Source organism: Gekko japonicus, unplaced genomic scaffold (genome assembly GCF_001447785.1).
Source record: "Gekko japonicus isolate JY-2015 unplaced genomic scaffold, Gekko_japonicus_V1.1 scaffold56, whole genome shotgun sequence".
NCBI lineage: Eukaryota > Metazoa > Chordata > Lepidosauria > Squamata > Gekkonidae > Gekko > Gekko japonicus.
In genome coordinates, this window is record NW_015169779.1 from 1,899,353 (window position 1) to 1,922,179 (window position 22,827).

The 22,827-nt window shown below is 47.2% G+C and overlaps 1 protein-coding gene across 1 annotated transcript in view; it reads right to left on the minus strand.

Annotated features, from left to right (window-relative positions):
* Positions 1-1,252: 1,252 nt before the first annotated feature.
* The window catches only part of LGI2 (leucine-rich repeat LGI family member 2), a 38,092-nt gene continuing 16,517 nt past the window's right edge, over positions 1,253-22,827 (minus strand). Inside the window, 5 exon segments of the mRNA XM_015416748.1 lie at positions 1,253-3,053; positions 3,776-3,940; positions 12,467-12,636; positions 17,754-17,825; positions 22,253-22,324. Of these exon segments, the coding sequence (XP_015272234.1) occupies positions 2,236-3,053; positions 3,776-3,940; positions 12,467-12,636; positions 17,754-17,825; positions 22,253-22,324 (1,297 nt within the window). The 3' untranslated portion in view covers positions 1,253-2,235.

Consider the following 22,827-nt stretch of genomic DNA (forward strand, 5'->3'; position numbering starts at 1 on the left):
AAGTACTGACACGCTCTCCTGCTGTATGTGCACTGGGAAAGGGAGATCTAGCAAGACTCATCATTGGGTGGGGCTTTTTGGGTTTTGAAAATGGGCAAGGGTGCACTGCAAACTCAGCCGAATGAACTCTGCTCAGATGAACGACAAGGATTCTTGCTCAAAGATTTTCAGAAGAATAAAATTGTTGTGGAAACTGAGCTTTCATTCTGAATTTTGAAGACGTTGAGAAGCAAGAACGGTCTCAACTGGTGAAGTACAAATAGTCATTTATATATTATCAAGAACCAAGATATTTATTATGGTAATGCAGAAGTGGAATCTATAAAGCCCGGAGGGGAGCTTTATTGATTGTAAGCACAGCTTTTCTTGAAGGGGGAAACAAAACAAAACAAAAAAATCACATTTAAAAAAAAATATCCTGATTTTCCAATCACGATGGGCCAATACAGCTGGCCACCTTTGCATTTCACTGCACTGAGTCCCTGGCATTAAAACCAACAATGCCTCTTTTGGAATTAATATAGGATTTCTAATCATTTGAACTGATTGCGTACAGTGATCTTTACCACTGTTGCCTCGTTGCCGACTGAAATGGCTCACAACTGAATGAGAAGCTCTGATCTTATGAGGACATTGTGAACAATACAGACGAGCATGTTTAAATATGTTGTGAAAAATACACGTGAACAAAGGTTGAAGACACAAATGGGTCAAGTCCATGACAAAGCTGAAACGTGAGTTCAAAAGACCATGTAGTGGAAGGCCAAGTCAAAATGAATTGGGAAGCAAGTGAAAGAAATGTGGCTTGAGCTTGTTTTGAGGTTCTTGCAGGAAAGCGCAGCTATTGTATACCCTTGACCGAAGAACGGCACACTTCTACTATCTGGGATGGTCGTCCTCTTCGACTGAACGCACAGCTTTGGGGCACATAGAGCGGTGAGGGAGGTAGGGGACACCCGCCTAGCCAGCCAGATCAGCCGAATCAACCCTGGCGATCAATGGGGTGGCAGAGGTCGCAGCCGGATCGCCCTCACATCCGAAAGAAACATGGCAAAATTAACAGGGCATCAGCCAACCATAGGGCTGCCAAGTCTCGTTGAATCGCAGCGGGGGATTGTCATTCTTCACGCGTAGCGTCACATCCTGGTGACGGTGGTGCAACGCTTGTTGCCGTCCCCCGCAGCAGAGCTCCTGTGAAGAATGACGATCCCCCGCCGCGATTCAACGAGACTTGGCAGCCCTAGCCAACCAAGTCAAAACACCACCTAGTCCTGCTTCGTTCAGTGGGAGAGTTAAGACTTTGTAAAATTCAATGGTACGTTGAGGTCCTTTGACATACTTAACATGGGTTAGATCCCAGGTTGGGGGGGGGGGATGGATGAATTGCATGGGATTGTGTTACATTACACCTTTTTACTAGCTGTGATTGGAAAGATACATGGCAGAGCCCTGGGTTGGAGGTAGCCACAGATCTCTGTATTATCACTGTAGTTCAGAGCCAAGTGGACTGACGAATGCAGGGATATGGTAAGTTGACCTTCAGAGGGAAGATGTAAGTTACTTCCCTAAAGCAGACAGACTGAGCATTCCAAAAAACCCTCAGTTTTTTCTAAATCAGGGCTAAGGAATGCCCTCTAGGGGCTCAGCCTCTACTTGCTCCTCCAAAGGTCCAGTAAGCAGAACTGTTTCCTCTTCCTGTGGGTATTCCAAGGGGCAACCTAGGCCGCCGGCGAAAAGCAAAGATGATAGAACAAGCATCCCCCACTCCTTTAACCAAATCATGGGGAAATACGTGGAATTGCTCCTTAAATACTAGTCCTGAAAAGGTCAGCTAAAAGGAGAGCCGCCACGTGGGTGTGTTCCCCCTCCTCTTTTGTTCCAATGTGGTGCCCTATCTCGCCCCTTCTGCTTTTCCCACCTCCTCCTTCAGTACTTGCACTGATGTTTTAGAAGCATTAGAATTAATTCTAAAGCGTGGCATGCTTTCCAAGAGTAATTATAGGCTGTAAAATGGGCATGGCATGCAGTTAACCAAGTTAATGCAATCAATCCCTGATTAAATAGGCAAACGTCTAAAAAATCCAGAAAACTCCTGACTAATGCTGCAAGGCGCCTCCTACCTTCTGGAAGTGAGTAATCTGTCCTTTCTCTGTCTCTCTGTGTGTGTTTTGAGAGAAAACTTCATTGTACATGAGTTCCCCACCCCACCCTGCCCTCCTCCCTCCCACGGCTCCTTCATAAACTCAGGTCGACTATTATGTGTTCAAATATTTGTGTGTGGCCTTTAAAACTTGAAGCAAAGAAAAAATCTCTTCTGTCTGTGGACACCGCTGTGAACGAACGAGGGGCCTGCACATAGATTTCCTTAAATATTTTAAAGAGCTTCTTTTCGTTGTCCCACTGGAAGATTTGGGAAAAGGTGTAGTCACTGCCCAGGGCTAGGTAGTGATTATTCTTAAAGGAGAACGGCTGCAAGGTCATGGCGCCCCGGGAAGGAAGAGCTTGGATCTCCACAAACTGTTTGCTGTTCCACTTCATGACTCTTGAGTCACCTATAAATCTTGTGAGGGAAAGGTAGAGGTCGTCTTGGATTCGGAAGCTTTTCACGGCCAGGACATCCTCCATATTGGGGATCTCACTGTGCGGGACGAACTTTTTCGAATTTTTGTTCCACTGCAGAATGATGGGGATCTGTGAGCGGCTTGATAGAATTAGGTGGGATTTCCCATCTATGTCAACGAACTCGGCATCTGTGTCTCGGAACCATTCGTGTAAGGACTGGTAAGAGTAGAACCCCTTGTTATTCCATTTGTAAATTGTGGTCAGACCAGCTTTTGAGCTGTCAGCGATGACAAAGAACATTTCGCTCTCTATCTGAAAGAGCTCGATGTCGTTTGGCTTTGAAATGCGGGAGACCTCAATGTCTTGGAATTTGACAAACTTGGTCCAGCTGTCGTCATACTTATAGATATGCGAGCCACCAAAGAGCTGAGCCACCACCACGAAGACCTGATCGTCAATCAAGATAGCTTTGCATCCCACTATGGACTGACCTGTTGGTTCAAACAGAGCAGCAGGGTTAGAAGCAGACAATTTAAGAACAAATTATATACCGCTAAACATTTAAATAGGCAAAAAGATTATTTCATGAAACTAAAATTAATTACATGGTAAAAACCATTTAAAAAGAATGTACCGTTCAGAATTAATATCTACCCCCCCCAATGTCATTAAAATCCATTAACTTGAATTCTACGACTTTCTTCCATTCTCATAGCACCGCAATGGAAGTGAAGAAAGACGGAAGGAACGTGCGTCACAATGCAAGACTGCATCTGCAGCACTGTTCAGACAGAAGAAAGGTGCAGGAACCAAGCATCTGACATGAAAATAGCAATGACAGGCAACTTGCATATGGCAAACCGCTGTAGATATGTGGCACTGGCAATAAAGGTAAAGGTAAAGGTTCCCTTGCTCGAAAGCCAGTCGAATCCGACTCTAGGGTTGCGGTGCTCATCTCCGTTTCAAAGTTCTATTTTGCTTCCACTTCATTTGTAAATTATAATCATTAATCCATCCAATAGAAATTGGTACGCCTAAGTTAATATTTCTGCCTCTCAAAATTACTCCAGTACAAATGCACTTATAAACTCTATCTCCCATAATTTCCCTTTGGATCTCCTTATGTTTTTTCCCTGATATGTGCATGCAAATATGCCAAAGTGAAGTAGGAATTGTTGAAAACAAACAAGATATATGCGTTCGTCTTTTTTACCGGTAATGTTATCGTAACTCCTGAAGTTCTTCTCAATGTGATCCCATTCTAGCACCATGCAATTTTCCATGCTTGGCTGGGCGATGGCCACATACACATCGTTCTTTGAATGGAAGGTGTCCACCGAAACCGACTGATAGGGTAAAACCTGATGAACTACAAAATCTAAAAAAACACACACATTTTTTTACAAATTATTCTGTGCTGAAAACATGAAGAAACTGATAAATGATACTGACATTACTGAAAAACATGTAAATACTCCTGAAAAGTATCTCTCTCACACAAAGGCTTTATTTAGTCATCCTGCTAAACCATGATTTACTGTAATGGGTCACAATGCAGTGTCTTTCTCATAAGAAAAGCCCTGCTGGAACAGACCAGTGGTTCATCCAGCATCCTGCCTCACACGGCAGCCGATCAGTTTCTCTGGATTGCCAACAACAGGGCATAGAGGCCTTCCCCTGATGTTGCCTCCTGGTTCTGGGATTCAGACGACTAGTGCCGCTGAATGTGGAGGTTCCCCTTAACCACATGCCTAGTAGCCATTGATAGACTTATCCTCCAGAATCGATCTATTCCCTTTTAAAGCTGTCTATCCCTGATGCTGGGAAAGACTGAAGGTCAAAGAAGACGGGGACGGCAAAGGATGAGATGGTTAGACAGTGTCATAGATGCAACGAACATGAAATTGAGCCAACTTCAGAGGACGGCGGAAGACCGGAAGGCCTGGCGTGATCTGGTCCATGGGGTCGCAAAGAGTCGGACTCGACTGTGCGACTGAACAACAACAATCCCCGTGGACATCACTACACCCTTAGGCAGCGAATTCCACATTGGAGTCACTCTCTGTGTAAAGAGGTATTTCCTTTTGTCTGTCCTGAACCTACTGCCCATCAGCTTGATTGGACGCCCTCGAGTTCTGGTCTTTTGGGAGAGAGAGAGAAAAAGTTCTCTGTCAATTCTTTCAACCCCATGCATATTGTTATAAACCTCTGTCATTTTTTCCCCTTAAGTCATCTCTTTTCTAAACTGAAAAGTCCCCGACTCCTCAGCCTTTCCTCAGAGGGAAGGGGCTCCAACCCCCTAATCATCTTGGTTGCCCTCTTCTATACTTTTCCCAGCTCTGCAATGTCCCTTTGGAGATATGTCTTGGCAGAGTTTAAACATGCAAGGAAGTGGAACACTGTTTAGAAGGAAAAAATCTTAGGTCTCGGTCACACGGAGAATTTGCCCTGTGAGAGGGACGGACGGCTTGCTGGCGGATTAAACGGGCGTGATCATACTGCAACATCTCGCAAGCATGGCGCGCCCGTCTCCAACGCGTAGCTTCGGCCCGAAGAAGCAGAGTTAAAAGATACTAGGAACCAGGGGTCATTTCCTGCAGGAGCGCACAGGAGTGGAGGTCCGGCAGTAAAGAGCCCAGGGGGGCGGGCACATGCAACAAGCCCCACCCCCTGCTCCCAGCAGCCCTCAGTCAGAGCAAGAAGCAGCCAGGTAAGTTGCAGACCACCCCTGGCCTCTCGGTCCAAGTGGCACCTTTAATACCAAGTTTTATTCAGGTACAAGCTCTCCCTCCTCTGCATTCCCCCCCCCCCAATAGCTAGCAATCCAAAACAGTCCAGTGGAGCCTGAGCGGTGGGTGTTGCCTTCTGACACACGTCCGGTGATGTCAGGGGTGTGTGGCATAGGCAAATGAGTTATGCTAATGAGCTCCTGCACCTCTTTTCCTATGAAATGACCCCTGCTAGGAACCATGCAGTATCTTCCGGAAAACGCGCAGCACGGGTGGGCGTCTGGTTGGGGAAGCGCAGGTAGCCTGTCGCAGCCAGCGCCCGTCAGCGTCCTGTGCATGCGCACAAACGTGGTACTGCTGTGTTGCCTCGCTTAGTGTGATCAGCTGCCAAAGGCCTGAGCACGGCGCCTCGGGGGAACGTCAGATCGCGCTACTGCACTTCGTTTTGCTCCGTCTCTAAAAGCCTCACTTCCCCTGCGGATTATCTGGCTCATGTGACCGGGACCTTGGTTTATTAAAGGAGAACAAACTGTTATAGAATATAGAAGAGAGAGAACCTTAACTTTCCAACCTGACTGCTATAGGAGGAACAACAAGAAGAAGGGAGCTCTGCAGGAGCAGGAAGTCTTCAGATAAGCCAATCAGGAGACAGCAAAGGCATAATTTGAAAAAGTGGGAAGTCCGTAGCCCAGCTATGCTAACTACAGGTCCTTCAGCTGTCCCCCTGTAGGATGATCTTCAGATCTTCTTCATAAGGCTTCACGATAGACCTTGCCTATTCCAACAATACGGTGACCAGAACTGTGCAGAGTATCCCAAATTAGGCCACACCACAGATCTATACAGGGGGCAGTGTTCCCTCTGAGCTGAGTTAGTGTGAGCTAGCTCACAGTTTTTTAGCCTCCGGCTCACACATTTTTGTCATAGTTCAGGAAGGATGTCTCCAGAGCAAACTAATTTTACGCAGCAGCCAAATCGCTGACTCACAACTTTCATGCCAGTAGCTCACAAAGTATAATTTTTGCTCACAAGACTCCACAGCTTAGAGGAAGCATTGACTGGGGGGTTACAATATTGGCCATCTTATTCTCAGTCCTTTTCCTAATAATCCCTAACATAGAGTTTGCCTTCTTCACTGCTCCAGCACACTGGGCTGACCCTTTCCTTGAGCTATCCACCACGACCCCGCACTTGCATGCTTCTTTCTCTTCTCTTGCTCATAGTGTGACTAAGAGTTCCTGGTTTCAAACAAGTGCCAGTTTCCCAGGACATAAGAAACTGAAACACAGTTTGTTGAACACCACACGCTGGTACAGAATGCGACAGCCATGATGTTGACTGGAGTGGATGACAGGGACCGCGTCTCTCCGGTCTTGGCCCAGCTACACTGGCTCCCAGTTTGTTTCTGGCCACAATTCTACGTGCCGGTCTTGACCTTCAAAGCCCTACAGGATTTGAGAACAACATACCTGAAGGACAGTCTAATCCCTTATGAAACCGCCCAACCACTTATGGTCATCTTCAGTGGTCCTGCTTCAGGTTCCCCCATCTTCTGAGGTTAGGTGGGTGGCAGCCCCGGAGAGGGTCTTCTTGGTCCTGGAACTCTCTCCCCAGGGAGATTCATCTGTCTCCTTCTGTTACCACCTTCCATCATAGGGTTGCCAGCCTCCAGGTGGGGCCTGGAGATCTCCCACTTTTACAACTGATCCCCAGCTGACAGAGATCAGCCCCCCTGGAGAAAATGGCTGCTTTGAAGGGTGGACGCTATGGAATTGTACCATGCAAGGCCCCTCCCCTCCCCAAACCCCGCCCTCTCCCGGATCCACCCCCAAAGTCTCCAGGTACTTTGCAACCCAGACCTGGCAACCGTATTCCATCATCTGATGAAGACTTCTTCGTTTTGCTTGGAAATTCCCTCAGTTATCCACCGTCCTTCCTGATGTTTTTATGTCTTTGTATGTATGTTAACTGTTTTTAATTTGTTTTGTTGATGTGTGTTGGGGGGGGTTGGTTTTAATGGTTTTAAAATGTGACTGTATCATACATGAAGAGGAAGAGATTGGATTTATACCCCATGGCCCTTCACTACCCAGAGGAGTCTCAGAGCGGCTTACAAACTCCTTTCCCTTCCCCTCCCCACAACAGACACCCCATGAGGTAGGTGGGGCCGAGAGAGCTCTGACAGAAACGACTCTTTTTCAAGAACAGCTCTTATCAGAACTATGGCTTGCCCAAGGTCATCCAGCAGGTGCAAGTGGAGGAGCGGGGAATCAAACCCGGTTCTCCCAGATTAGAGTCCGCGCACTTAACCACAACACCAAACTGGCTCTCGCCAGTTTAAAGGGTTAGCTGCCTTGGTGGCCCTTGGGAGGGCAGAATGGAAGGATATCAACTTTGTGCATACGTAAATAAAACAAACTTTGGTTCATTTGTTTGTGAAGCCTGAACACAGCCTAAGACAGGCAAGAAATATGCACTACAAACAAAAATTAAGAGTGGGTCCTATATTGCAGGATGGAGTTAAAAAATGGGCCACAGATCTGGAAAATGCTGGTTTTGTTTATCACACAGGAGCACAGAAAGCAGCCCAGGGTATGCTCCCTCTAAGCTGTGGAGCCCTGTGAGCAAAAATTCTACTTTGTGAGTTACCAGCATTAAAGTTGTGAGCAGGTGATTTGGCTACTGCATAAATTAGTTTGCTCTGGAGCCATCCTTCCCAAGTTAAGACACAAATGTGTGAGCCGGAGGCTAAAAAACTGTGAGCTAGCTCACACTTACTCAGCTCAGAGGGAACACTGAGCCCAGATGAATTTCCCTGTTCTGAACAAACAATAAAGGTACATAAGTCAAGCCCTCCCCCTGTGACTAGTTACCTCAGGAAGGAGCATACCTGGAGGATTACAGGCAGAAAGAAGAAGAGGAAGAGATTGGATTTATACCCTGCCCTTCGCTACCCAAGGGAGTCTCAGAGCGCCTTACAAACTCCTTTCCCTCCCCCTCCCCACAACAGACACCCTGTGAGGCAGGCGGGGCCGAGAGAGCTCTTGACAGAAACTGCTCTTTTTCAAGAAGAAGAAGAAGATTGGATTTATACCCCACCCTTCACTTGGAGTCTCAGAGCAGCTTACAAACTCCCTTCCCTTCCCCTCCCCACAACAGACACCCTGTGAGGTAGGTGGGGCTGAGAGAGCTCTGACAGAAACTGCTCTTTTTCAAGAAGAAGAAGAAGATTGGATTTATACCCCACCCTTCACTCGGAGTCTCAGAGCAGCTTACAAACTCCCTTCCCTTCCCCGCCCCACAACAGACACCCTGTGAGGTAGGTGGGGCCGAGAGAGCTCTGACAGAAACTGCTCTTTTTCAAGGACAGCTGTGCCAGAACTATGGCTTACCCAAGGTCATCCAGCAGGTGCAAGTGGAGGAGTAGGGAATCAAATCAAATCAAATTTATTATTACGGTTCGTGACCAGCACAAGATCAGTTACAACAATGTACATGAATCAAACCCGGTTCTCCCAGATTAGAGTCTGCGCCCTTAACCACTACACCAAACTGGCTCACCCACCAAACTGGCTCACATACCAAGCAGCAAGCGGGCAGAACACAGTGTGCCCATTTTCTGCTATCGAACACACCCCATCCCAACTGATGTGATTGGGACAGACTTTTTAAAAAAAATGATGTGGATCTTCTGGCCACCACCTATCGCAGTTCCTTAACTCCCAGGAAGCAAAGGGAAGTGACAAATTATTCCCCTGTTGTACACTGTAAAGTTCAGGGACCCCACGTTCCAGGCCCTCTTCCCCTCTCCTGCTAGACTTCCCGTGGGCAATTTCCTTAAGAGTGAGAAATTCTCCACAAAACATCCCTGTGAGAATATTTTCTACCTGCTACTTCGTGAAAGCCAAAGGACAGAAGGTTAAATGATACACCCAGCTTGTTCCAAAGTAACAGAAGCTGGTAGAAGGTAAAGGAATCGGAGCCATTTGTTTCACAGCATGGGACTCTAAAAAATTCCACCTCACGCCACCGTAACACCTTCTGAAGCATTTTATCTCCATCCCAGAGGCTGGTCACAAGATTGTTCCTTCACTGACGGCACTGCTCTTGCTTTCTCAGCGTTTTCCTTCTCCTGCTCCTGTTTTGAAAGCTAGAACATGTTTTGCTGAATGCATCCATTCTGAATCACTGACTTCTTTCTTTTTCTTTCCACCTCACTGTTGTTCAGCTCCAGGAGCCCTCCGGATACCACTGCTAGGAGGGGTCGGTCGTGGCCTCTACGCCCTGTTGTTGACCCTCCAGAATAACTGATTGGCCGCTGTGTGAGACAAGATGCTGGACTAGGTGGGCCACTGGTCTGATTCACCAACAGAGCTATAACAAGGGCAAGGCAAGTGAGGCACACACAAAGCGGAGGGGCACAGAAAATGTATATGATGACTACAAAAACATTGTGTTGTTATTACTCTTGTTATAGCCAGTTTGGTGTAGTGGTTAAGAGAACAGACTCTAATCTGGGAGAACTGGGTGTGATTCCCCAGTCCACCACATGCAGCTGCTGGTGGGACTTTGGGTCAGTCACAAGTTCTCTCAGAGCTGTTCTCTCAAGGTTAGTTCTTGAGAGAGCTCTCTCAGCTCCACCTACCTCACAGGGTGTCTGTTGTGGGGAGGGGAAGGGAAAGGCTCTGAGACTCCGAGTGAAGGGCGGGTATAAGTCCAATCTCCTCTTCTCTTCTTCTTTATGAATGTACCTTTTTGTCAAAATAACTACTATGAAAGTATAAGGGGCGCAACTGTATTTTCTTGCCTTGGGTGCAAAATGGGCTAGTTGTGGCTCTGTTAATCAGGGCTCTCCTTATGTCCTTAAAATGACTCTCTTCCTGCTGTAACATAAGAGCAGAGCAAGGGTAGAAACTTAAAAAAAACATGATTGGGGTCCAAAGAACGGACATAAAGGTATAAGAAAGAATTGTGCCCAAAGGCAGAACTCTTCCATTTTTCTGCAGCAGACTCTGTCGTCTGAGGGAAAAGCCATAGTTCAGTTCTAGACGTGGCCGGTCTCTTCTTCAGCAGGAAAGCAAAATTCGGGCTGCCTTTGCAGTGTGCTCGTGCCCCTTCTCTCTGTATCCTTAAAAACAGGAAACTTAGGGCAGTGCCAGCTCGCTGCCATATCTGTGTAGTCTCCCCTTCCCTGTTCCCACCTTGCTTGCAGCTCAGCAGCTTGCCGTAAACGTGCCAGGGAGACCGTGGGAGCTAGACGCCGTTATCAGTCTGGCCTTGTGCATTAGGGAGGGCTTGGGGTCCACATTTGGTGTGAATCTTTCTGCTCTCAGGAAACCCTGCGACTCTCTCCCGCTCATTATGTAATCTCCCGCCGGGAATCTTCCCGCCCGCGCGCTCAAAGTTCATTTGCTTAGCTAGTTGCCTTGCCCAGCTATATGGATTGGGATGTTCCCGCCTTCTAGTTATTCCTAACAATAATCCTGTGGACATGGTACCAGTCTTGTACACTAATAAAGCATAACGCTTCTTAGGAAACGTGTGTGAAGAGTTACTTGCTGTGGAACCTGTCAGGTGGGGCTAAATGTTGCAGTTGACCAAACCAGCATCTAACTAGTTCTCCGCTGATCCCGCCAAGTGAATCTCATCATGTAACTGTCAGGCTCCCAGTGCATTTTGCATTTTACAGCTCGCCTGTTACTGGGAGAGGAGGTTCCTCTATCGCTCTCTTTGATGTGCCAGGGGCTTGTCACCCTAGCGATGCCAAATGTCCTGGCTTCTCAAATATCTGTGATCCTGTTTTCCTTACTAGTTCTACACCGGGCAGTATCGGCGTGTGCAGTTAAAATGAATATATATGTTGTCTTCCCTATCCCCTACAAACATTGTTAGTCCCTTGTCTGTATTTGAGTAACTGTACATCGCTTTGAGCCCACTGGGGAAAGCGATTAATAAATGGAAAGTATTATTATTATTATTATTAGGTAAAGGCTACGTGCCTATGGGGGAAAGGGGGGGGAGCTGACAGTTAGTTCTGGTAGGCAAATACCATGGGGTGATTGGGTCCCGATCTTTAGTGCCTTTACTTGAATCCACTGTATCTATAACCTTCGCACGTTTAACATCAGTCCTAACAATAGATGTGTCCAGGATGGTATCTATCAACTGTCTCAATAAAGGCTCCAGTCACACGGGCTGGAAAATGTGGGGGGAAGCGTGGCTGCGCGATTAGACGTCCGGTTGAGGTCCCGTGGTTAGGGGGAGGTGCCGATCACACCACAGGCAAAGAAGCGGGGCGGCGCAGCAAACAGGGTTGTTTTTTAAAAAAAACTGAAGTGTGCGCATGCTCCGTTGGGTGCTTGTGCGCATCCCATGGAGACTTGGGGGGGGAACCTTTTTGTGAGGGGACATGGGCGGGCACCCGATGCCACCGGAAACACGATCAGACGCCCGCCCTTGCCCCTGCGGTTTCCGGAAACTAGTACCTCGGAGGTACTAGTTTTTTACAGCGCATCTTCGGAGTGAAGCCTCGGGTGAGCCACGGGAGCTCTACGCTTCCCAGATGTGGCGCTGTGATCGTGCCCGGAAAATCCACCTATCTTCCATCTCTGTAGCGTGGCTAATGCTCCGGGTGACCGCAGCCAAAGTTAGCTTTTTACAAACTGGCTGGTGTTGAGAACTGATTTAACCGGGAACCTGGCGGTAACTTGATGTCATCACACTGTCTCCCCATCTCCTCTCCACGCACTGGCGGCCCCCAGCAAAGGGGCAGGAAACTTTGCAATGTGGGAACATAATGATACTGGGTAAGTGCTATTAGGGGTCATGGAGAAGGAAGCAAGTTGTCTGTAACATTTAGCTCCATCCTTAGCCTTGGCTAAACGTGATTTTGCTTTGTTCATGAGGATCAAGGTGGATTCTTAAAGAAGCTTATGGGACAGAGAGGCTCAGAAAAGGAGGCGGCGGCTGGAGGGTGATGGGAAGAAAGGAAAGTTTTTAAAAATATATATTTTATCAGCCTTCTTAATTAACATGGCACGTAATGGCTTCTCAATCAGTGCCCTTGTACAGAATAATTTAAAAAGAGAAGCCGGCTGAAGTGCTAACACACCAAAGCCTGGAGGAAACGACAGTTTTGGATATTCATTGCCAACGAAATATACTTTCTGAATTACCTGTAGTGGTACATTCGTCGTCAAAACTGGAGACATCATTTAACTTCTTGTCCTGAAATTCTGCCGGACCAATACACAGGACATCAGAAACAGTGGAATTTGTCATCTTTAACCATAAAAACAACCACTTGGCTTTGCAGTCACATTCAAACTTATTTCCCCTTAAATCTCTAAAAAGACACACAAAAAAACAGATTTGAAAAGGTTGATGTTGATCAGAGTGAAAGGTTCATAGAAACTTCCATGTCATATTTAACTTTTTTTAAAAGTACAGTTTAAAAGAAGAAGAAGAAGATTTACACCCCACCCTTCACTACCCGAAGGAGTCTCAGAGCAGCTTACAATCCCTTTCCCTTCCCCTCCCCACAACAGATACCCTGAGAGAGCTCTTTCAAGGACTGCCCATGAGAGAACAGCTCTGAGAGAACATGTGACTGACCCAAGGTCACACCGGCAGCTGCATGTGGAGGAGTGGGGAATCAAACCTGGTTCTCCCAGATTAGAGACCGCACTCTTAACCACCACACCAAACTAATTCTGGTCAGCCTGTGACAGTCTTTGGCCCTACATGTAGCCCAATGAAATGAACAGGGGTTGTCTGGGTGTAGTACATGCTAACCCCCAGTGTCTGTTCACTTCATTAAAGTAAATCCAAATGTCCATGTGGCAAGATAGCTGCGAATGTTTGCTGTCAGACAAGAGGATCTTGTGGATAAAGGAAGATCCATGATAATTGCTGGAACAAGCCATGGCCCCTTTGCCAGAACAGTTATTTATGAAGTGCAATAAAATTCACAGATTTCCATGGTTCATTAGAGTGGTATCTGTAAGCAACTGGTAAACAGGGATGGATAGAAACCGCGAAAATACAGTTTGGCTCGTGGTTCGCAGCCATACCACGAACTGAACCACTAACCAAACCGAACCAAGAGGTTTGTTCACGAACCAAACTGGTTTGTGGTTCGTGGCCCCGCAAACTGGATTGAAACGGACTGCAGCCCTTTTAAACTGGGTTTGCAGAAAGCCCGAAAAGCAGCTGAGCAGCTGGTTTGAGCTGTCTAGTGCAGTCCCTTTAAATTTCAAATTTGTGCCAAATTTTGCTTCATGGTTTGATTCATGTCCGTCCCTACTGATAAAAATTAACATGATAACTGGCATTATGCACCAGAAAAACTCCAGATAGTACATATGAGCCTACCCCCAATTTATCTGTGTAACAAGCCTGTAGTTTGTATTTTTGTATATTATAAGTTTTAACTAGGTTTTTAATATTGGCCCTTCATTAGACTTTCTTCTCACCCTTTCGGTTCTTGAGCAAGGATTTAAAAGCAGGTGTCAGTGGTTCAAGCTCAACATTCTTTCCAGTTTCCATATTCTCAGGGTGTTCCTTCATTCTCCAAACAATGGCCTACATTCTACAAGTTGCAGCAAAGTTCAGCGCCTTTCTCCAGCCTGAGTAGTCTGTCCATTGGAGGAGGTGTCATTTAAGTCAGGGGATGGGTCTTTAGGCTGGAGGGAGGCTTCAAACTTTGCAAAGGTGTCTTATTCAGGCCAGTGATCCAGGGTCCATTGACACATAAACCGACCTGAGATGGTCAGGTCCCATTAAAAAAAAAAATCAGTGCCACCTAGCAGTAAACGTTTTGCACTTCAGGAGCATATACATACAGGCAGAGAGGATGCGGGCTAATAAACTGAGGATTAATTCCAACAAGACGGAAGTACTACTGGTAGGTGGAAGGTCTGGCCTGGGATTTAAGGTGTCGCCCATTCTGGGTGGGGTTTGCACTCCCCTTGAAGGAACAGGTCTGTAGTCTGTGGGGTACTCTTGGATCCCAGCCTACCACTGGATAAGCAGGAGGCAACCGTGGCCAGGAAAGCCTTTTACCAGTTTCGACTAGTTAGCTTGCTGCAGCCTGTTGTGAACAGAAAAGATCTGGCCACTATGGCCCATGCCTTGGTTACATCTAGATTAGATTACTGCAATGTGCTCTGTGCGGGGCTGCCCTTGAGAAGTGCTTATAAACTTCAACTGGTACAAAATGCTGCATGCAGCATGTTGACTGGAGCGGGTCACAGGGATCAGACCACTTTGGTGGGCCACCTACACTGGCTTCCAGACCCAATTCAAGAGACTGGTTTTAACCTTCAACGCCCACTGTTGCTGTCTTCCACCGGTGGGTGAAGCCCTTTTTTGTCTGGCTTCACATCGCCTCAGTGATCTCTCCTTCCTAACCAACGTTTTTGTGTTTTGTTTGTATCTTAACTATTTCGTATGAATTTTAACTCTTTTAACTCCTTTTACAGTTGTTTTAATGAAGAAATGGTGAAGAAAGATGGAGTATAAATGAAGTAAATAAGTAATAAATATATCTGAAGATGGGACGCAGATAAAAAGGTAGGTTGGTGAATGGCTGAGGAGAATGAGGCAGGGAAGGGAAGGGGATATGGGGGGGTTGCCAGAAGGAAGGAAAGAGGAAATAGTGCCAGGGAGGGGGATAGAGGGAAAAGTGAAGTGCCACCCCTCAAGTCCTTGAGCATTCCCTACCATGCAAGTGGGCCTTGCCAAGTGGCCAGCACCACACAACTGGGCCATAGTTTTCCTGGCTAGAGGCTGTTGGGGAGGAGAGAGAGAAAGCTGATGACAGAGGGGCAGATAAATGTAAGTTGGCCATGGGGTGGGAAGGAGACAAGGAAGTAGGAAAAGGGGAGAGGCTATGAGGGCTTTCAGGAAAGGGAAAGAAGAAATAGTGTGGAAGCGGGAAACGAGATGCCTCCTGCAAGTCTTCTAGAGTTCCTGCTTGTTATATTTATATTCTTGAAAAAGAAGCATCCCTCAATGTATGACTCTAGCCAAGTTGCTTTTGGTACAATATCTGTTCTCTTGGCATGCCGTGCCAAGTAAAAAAACCCTAAACTAGGGCACTGCAACTGCTGTGCCAGCGCAGTCAGGAAACGCAGCGATTACTCAGCACCGCATGTACACTTTACAAGCAAATTCTTTATGAGCAGCCTTCGTAGCCAGAGCAGAAGGCTATTCTCCACTTGACCCCAACAGTCAGCGATCTTATTTTAACTGAAAAGCAGCTGGAGGGGTAGTTAAGAGCGGAACAACAAGAGGGAGAGTGGTTGTTTGAGGAGGAGCTATTTAACCCCCCCCCCCTTGCCATTTGTGGGCTCAGAATTACATATCAGCATACACACAATGGCGGCGGCGGGGGGGGGGGGGGGGGGGGTGATGAACGGATGAAAGTGAACTGGGAAATGGCTCAAGGAAAGCAGCTGCCTGTCAAAACTGCTTTTGGTTAAGAAGAAAAAAAGACAATGTGGAAGAAAGTAACTGGAAATTCCAAGCAATATCCAGCTTGATGCAGAGATGCAATAGAAATTCTAGCAACCGTCTGGAGTTTTTAAGGGATGTTCCTGAAGAAATAATTTCAGGGGAGAAAATTCTCAGTTCACAACACCTTCTGCGCCAGCTTCCTTAGAAAAAAAACCATGTCTGTATATTAATAATAGGTTTTAGACAAAATTCCACATTGTAGTTGCTGTTGAATATAACGATTTGGGGTTATTAAAAAAAATGACTGGATTTGGCAAATTGATCTACTCAAATGAACACTGTTAAAGCCTAATTATATGACAGTTCAACTTTTTCTTACAGTGCAATCCTATGCATGTTTAGTCAGAAGCAAGCCACTCTATGTTCAATGAAACTCTCAAGTAAGTATGCCTAGGACTGCGACCTTAAAGTATCCCAGATTTCAAAACTAGAGCTTGGATTTCCAATTTGAAACCTCAGATTTCACCAGATGTTGTGACATTTTTGTTAGTGTCCCCACTAATTTGATCCCAAAACTGTCTGGTCCCTAAATGCAATCCCAAAAGTTCAGAGCTTGATTATCATATCTGAAAGAATACATATTTGCCCTTCCCTTTGCTAAGGGGCCATAGATTTTATTTCATATATACCTCGCCAAGGTAGTTTCCAATCTGGAGCTGGCCACTCTAATTGCTACACTAATGCCAGTCACGTCCTTGGGTGGCAGAAAAGAGACCAGGAGGGATTTCTTCACATTTGTTCCTTTCTTCTAAAAGGATGGCCAGTGTTACTGGAGGAAATCCTGATTTTGGGGGGGTCCAATAGACCCAAGAAGAAAAAAGAGAGAAAAAGCAATGCTACAGCCACACACACAAAAAAAAAGCAGCTGAGAGGCAGGAGAAGATTGCTCCCTCCCCTCAGCTGTTTTTTTAGTTTTCTTCGGCAGTCCCTTTAAACAGGGTGCGTTTAAAGGGACTGCAGAAGTCAGCCTGGAAAATAGCGGAGCCAGCAGGGAGCAGTCTTCCCACTGGCTCAGCTTTGGGCTCTCTTGTGCAGTCCCGAACGCACACCCCTACTGGGATCCCCACTTTAGTTTTATTGTTTTAAAGGGGAAATGACAGGTTAGTTAAACATATCTTTTTTTTAACAATGCCAATAATAGCACAGGAAGCTTGATTGTGATTAGAAAACCAAGTGGAGATAGAAGGGTTAAATCTCCTTTCCCATTTCCAAGGGGTCCAGATCCAACTCACCAATATGTGTATACACAGCTGACCCGTTACGGGCTGATGGAGGACTCTGTCCCATCCATCCCTGAATCTGTCCTGCATTCAGAGCTACACTGCCTCTGAACATGGAGGTTCCATGTTAGAAGAAGCCTTCGCAGAGAAGAATTAATACGGGTTACGGGTAAGACCTTTATCATAATGGGGTAAACATTATTATAGGAATTTATCAGTAAAGAGAATGGAAGGTACGCCACTAGACAAATTGCCAACAGTTCGAGCCTTTGGTGCCTCTAAACCGACTGATTCCAGTGGGTGTGACTGAATGCTCCACACTGCCTACATTCAGGCTGCCAGTTAGTAAACACCGGCCCAATATGGAATCTGGTGGGTAGCCGTGTTGGTTTCAAGCTGCAGAGCAAAGTTTGAGTCCAGTGGGGGTGAGCTTTTGTGTGGTGCTCACTTCCTCAGACACAATGAAACGGAAACAGAAATAACAGTCATACATATAGTTGGTGGGCAGTGAATCAGCATGCAGAATAATGAAGATGTTTTCAACAGATTAAAAAAGAATAAGAAGCCAAATATGTTGACTTTTAGCACCAGTTCCGGGAACAATAATCTCATTCACAAAATTCCGAATTCCAGGCCCTGGTTTTAAAAACCCACAGAAAAACAGGCTTGCAGTCTGCTTGTTTTGAGGAAGGACAAAGAAGACCTTTGTTTTGGCTTTACTTACAGTTCAATCAGAGAATCTAAATCACCAAAGATGTCCCTTGGCAGAGCTTTAATCTGATTGTTGGCCAAAGAGCTGGAAAAAGTAAAGTTAGGTGTTAGAGCAGTAGAAGAGATGATAATAACTAAACACAGCAACACTTAGCTAATGTTAACAGTTGGAGGCTGTCCAGTTTCCAGCGCTGACAAGGAGTAACAGGATTATGAATGAAATTAATAGAACCTTTTTTTCAGTTCAAGGAAACCCAGAATGCCCTGAACGGACTTCATAAAAACACAAAGACAGTCTGTTTTCAGTATTGAGGCAGGGGGAGGGGAAAATGCACAAGCTAAGCTGCCAACGGATCACTGCCTTGTCGTGGCGAGGGGGCTTGCGTGGTTCGATGAAGCTGTGAGCTATGCCGTGAAGGGCCACCCAAGACGGACAGGCCACAGCAGAGAACAGACCAAGAGTGATCCCCTGGAGAAGGTAATGGCAACCCACTCCAGTATCTTTGCCAAGAAAACCCCATGGACAGTATCAAATGGGGTCGCGAAGAGTCGGACTCGACTGTGCGACTGAACAACAACAACAACAACAAGCTGCCAACGGATGGTTTGTCCAGGCACATTTGATGACTGCGAGGAAGAGGGGCACCACCCAGGACCCCGAAGAACAGCAGTGAACAGACTTTGTCCAGTACTCAGAACATACCCCATGCAAAGGATGTGGATAGGGAAATTCCTGGAGATTTGCGGCTAGAGCCTAGAGAGGGTGGGGTTTGGTATGCCATAGAACCCACCCTCAAAAGCAGCCATTTTCTCCAGGGGGACTCATTCCTGTAGCCTGGAGATGAGCTGTAATTACTGGATATCTCCGGGCCTCACAATGAAGGTTGTGGGCAGCAGGACTTGGGGAGACTTCCTCACTGATGCTTGACTGAGGCAAACGTTAAACTGGCCGGAGAGATCAACATCTGGGACAGGACGGCAACGGAAATGATACAAAGCAGCTTTTGGAGAACTGAGACAAGGAACTCCAGAGGAGGAAGGCCAAGGATGAGCTGAGCTCCTTCCTGGTTCATCGTGGTCATGATGGTTGTGAACCAGGCCTGAAGCCTGAAGCCACCCTCTTTGTTCAAGCACCACAACCTCATGGGCCTTTTGCAACATTCCTCCCCACTGCAGTGGTGGAGTGGCCTTCTGACAGGCTATAACAACAAAGTACAACACGTGCCCTAAACGAAGTCTGAAACCTTCCTCCAGCTAGGATTCCCAGCATTGCCTCAGCAAATGGCAGGAGATTTGGGGGGGGGGGTGCGCTGCCAGAGGAGGGTGGAGTTTGGGGAAGATGTGATGTCACTTCTGGGTGACAATCTAGGCTGGTCTTTACCACAGAGACTAGGGGAAATTTCTAGAGCATACCTATGTGGAGGCCATTTTTCTTCCTGCTCTTCAATTCCTTGGAGGTTTGGAAATTCGGGGCCAGGAAAGGTAGATGCCTGCCCCGGGTGGTTAAATGGGAAGAGACTCATTTGGGCTGGGTGTGCATAACTGGATTATCTGAGATCCAACAGTGCAGGTAAGACATCATCTGAAGCACAGTGTGTTTCCCCCCCACAGTGGAGTGAGATCACACGTTGAGCTGCAGATCCTTATGGCTCCTGGTTATCGGGGGAATTAATTCTGGATGGAAGACCACTGATCTTCCTTGCTCCTCCTCATCTCCTTATTATCATCACCCCAATGAAGTAGGAGGGGAAGGAGCTCAGTGGGGATGTGATGTGCCATTTCCTACGGGGGAACTGATCTCTGCAGCCTGAAGATCAGTTGTAATTCTGGGAGAACTCCAACCCCTCACCTGGAGGCTGGCAACTAGGGATGTGCAAAAATCGGCCTGATTCGGATTTGGCAGAATTGGGCTGAATGTGATTCAGCCGGTCGAATGACTCCCGAATGCCACTTTCGGCAATGGAGGCCGATTCGGAAGTCACTTGGCCGGCCGAATGACTTTCGGCCCCGTGCCTTCCCCGGCCTGCCCACCGAAGCAGGCAAGCCGGGGAAGGCCTGGAAAGGCCCCATCTTCCCTGGAAGGAGTGGGGAGGCATTTAAATGCCTCCCCATGCCTTCCCCTCACCCAGCAAAGGAAACATACAGCATCCATTTGGGGAACCCCTTTTCAGCCAGCCTAATCAGATTGGGAAATCTGATTCGGTTGTAGGCAGACCCAAATAATGCCGAATAGGCATTATTCTTTTTTTTCAGTTTGTCCGAACCGAATGCACATCCCTACTGGCAACCCTCCACGTGGGGCCGCATGGAAAGAGAGAATGGGAATGAGTGACAGACAGCAACTCCGACTAAGGCCAGGGAGTTTTGTGCAAATGCTGGAGCCTCTGAAATGGTGTCTAGCTGCTATTTCAGGGGCTCTAATGGGTGGGTTGGTGAGAGTCCCCTGCCCATATGGGCACCCTGGAAGATGCTAGACTATTCCTAATTATTTAAGATCACACAGTCTGAAAAGTCTACATGGACAAGCCAGTCAAATCCAACTCTAGGGTTGCGGTGCTCATCTCCGTTTCCAAGCCAAACAGCCAGCACTGTCCAAAGACGTTTCTGTGGTCATGTGGCCGGCATGACTAAATGCCAAGGCGCACAGAATGCTGTTTATCTACTTGCGTTTTCTTGCTTTCAAACTGTTAGGTTGGCAGGAGCTGGGACCAGAGATGGGCGCTCACTCCCGTCATGCAGCACTGGGGTCTCAAACTGCCGAACTACAGACCTTCCAGTCTGCAGCTTGGTGTCTTAACCTCTAAGCCACCGCAGTCCCGAAAGAGCAATAATTAGCCATAAAAACCATGGTGACTCCCATCAATGTGAGACTATCAAAAAAATTATTTATTTTTTCTTTATTTTTTTACATTTTTACCCCGCCCTCCCCGCGAACAGGCTCAGGGTGGCTTACACAGGGGCAGAAGCCCATACATAAAAACAATGTAAAACAGTAAAAACTATTAAATCACAACAAAACAAATAAAGTGCTCCATACAAACAGAATGACCGGGTTACAATCAGAGTGTGCTGTGAGGATAGCGCCATTAAGTCCTCAAATACACCACCTTTCCTATGGTCCCCCTTGGCCACCAGGAGGGGATGGGGGCATAGGGTTGCCAGATCCAGGTTGGGAAACTCCCAGAGATTTGGGCATAGAGCCCAAGGGGGGCAGGAACCTCAGTGGGGTACGATGCCCTCGAGCCCACCCTCCAAAGCATCCATTCTCTCCAGGAGGACTGATCTCTGTAGTCTGGAGATGAGCTGTAATCCCAGGGGATCCCCAGGTCCCACCTGGAGGCTGGCATCCCTAGGTACATCTGATTGACATTTAACACAAGCATTTCTCTGCATCTGTGAGGGCTAGAATGCTTCGGTTCCTCAAACTGTACGATTCCAGGATGAAGAAGCCAGATTCCATTCAGGATTTTGCAGACTGTACATGAACTGCGCTACAGTTCTATTGATATTTTTAAAAGATATTACAGCATTGGACAGGGTGCAGAAAAGGGCAACTAAAATGATCAAGGGGATGGAACACCACCCCTATGAAGAAAGGTTAAAGAGGTTAGGGCTCTTTAGCTTGGAGAAATGATGACTAAGGGGTGACACTAGGGTTGCCAAGTCTTACCTGCTGCTGGAGCGGGGAGCTCCCTGCTTGTTCCTGGAGCGCACGCACACGCGCCACAACCCCGTCACCCGGAAGTGACGTGACCACGCCAGACACGCTGGGGGCGGGGCCACGACCATCCGAGGAAAAACCATAGAGTTTTCCCTCGGATGACCGTGGCCCCGCCCCCAGCGTGCCTGGCGTGGTCGCGTCACTTCCGGGTGATGTGCACGTTGCTTACTTTGGGGGTGGGGTTCTCCCCGGGGCCTGATCCACCGGCGGCGGGGAACGGGCCTCTGGGGCAGGGGTTTCCCCGCTCCCTGGGGGGACTTGGCAAGCCTATGTGACATGATAGAAGTTTCCAAAAATATGCATGGGATAGAGGGTAGAGGAAAAAAGTACTTATCTCCCTTTCTCACAGTACAAGAACTCGTGGGCACTCAGTGAAATTTATGAGCAGTAGGCTTAGAACAGAAAAAAAGGAAGGACTTCTTTGCCCAAAGAGTTATTAACACGTGGAATTCACTGCCGCAGGAAGTGACAAAAGCTACAAGCACAGACAGCTTCAAGAGGGGACTGGATAGACATATGGAGCAGAGGTCTAGATGGGACACTCTGTCTGGGGCAGAGATGCTCTGTGTTCTTGGTGCTTGGGGGGGGGCAACAGCCTTTGGAGTTCTGGCCCTGCTGGTGGACCTCCTGATGGCACCTGGGTTTCGGCCACTGTGTGACACAGAGTGCTGGACCGGATGGGCCAATGGCCTGATCCAACATGGCTTCTCTTACGTTCTTATATGTAAGTATTGGGAAAACGAATTTTATACAAGACAGGGAAAAAATCCAAGTTAGCATTAAAGACTTACAGGTGGGTCAAGTCTCGAAGGCCGCGAAATGCATTTCTTGAAATGGTTTCTATTTTGTTCCCTTCAATAAATCTATCCAGAAAGATTTGTTTGGGAAGGAAAAATATATACGTTAAGGACAGACTTTTGCTGGGCACCGAGAGGTACAGTGGCTGTACGGAACTGCTCAACTCGTTTTTATTCTATTATTTTAATTTCCATAGACAACGTATCAGAACTGCAGAAGTATCAGAAGTACAGAAGCAGGGACCTGGAAAAGGTTAGGAGCAATGTTCCCTCTAAGCTGTGGAATTTTCTGAGCAAAAATTCTACTTTGTGAGCTCCTGGCATTAAAGCTGTGAGCAAACAATTTGGCTACGGCATAAATTAGTTGGCTCTGGACCCATCCTTCCTGAGCTAAGACAAAAACGTGTGAGCTGGAGGCTAAAAAACTGTGAGCTAGCTCACACTAACTCAGCTTAGAGGGAACACTGGTTAGGAGAGAGAGGAATAACAGAATACTCACACAAAATGTGATGCAGGGTTGCCAGCTGACGCTTGGGAAATACCTGGAGATTTGGGGGGGGTGGAGCTGG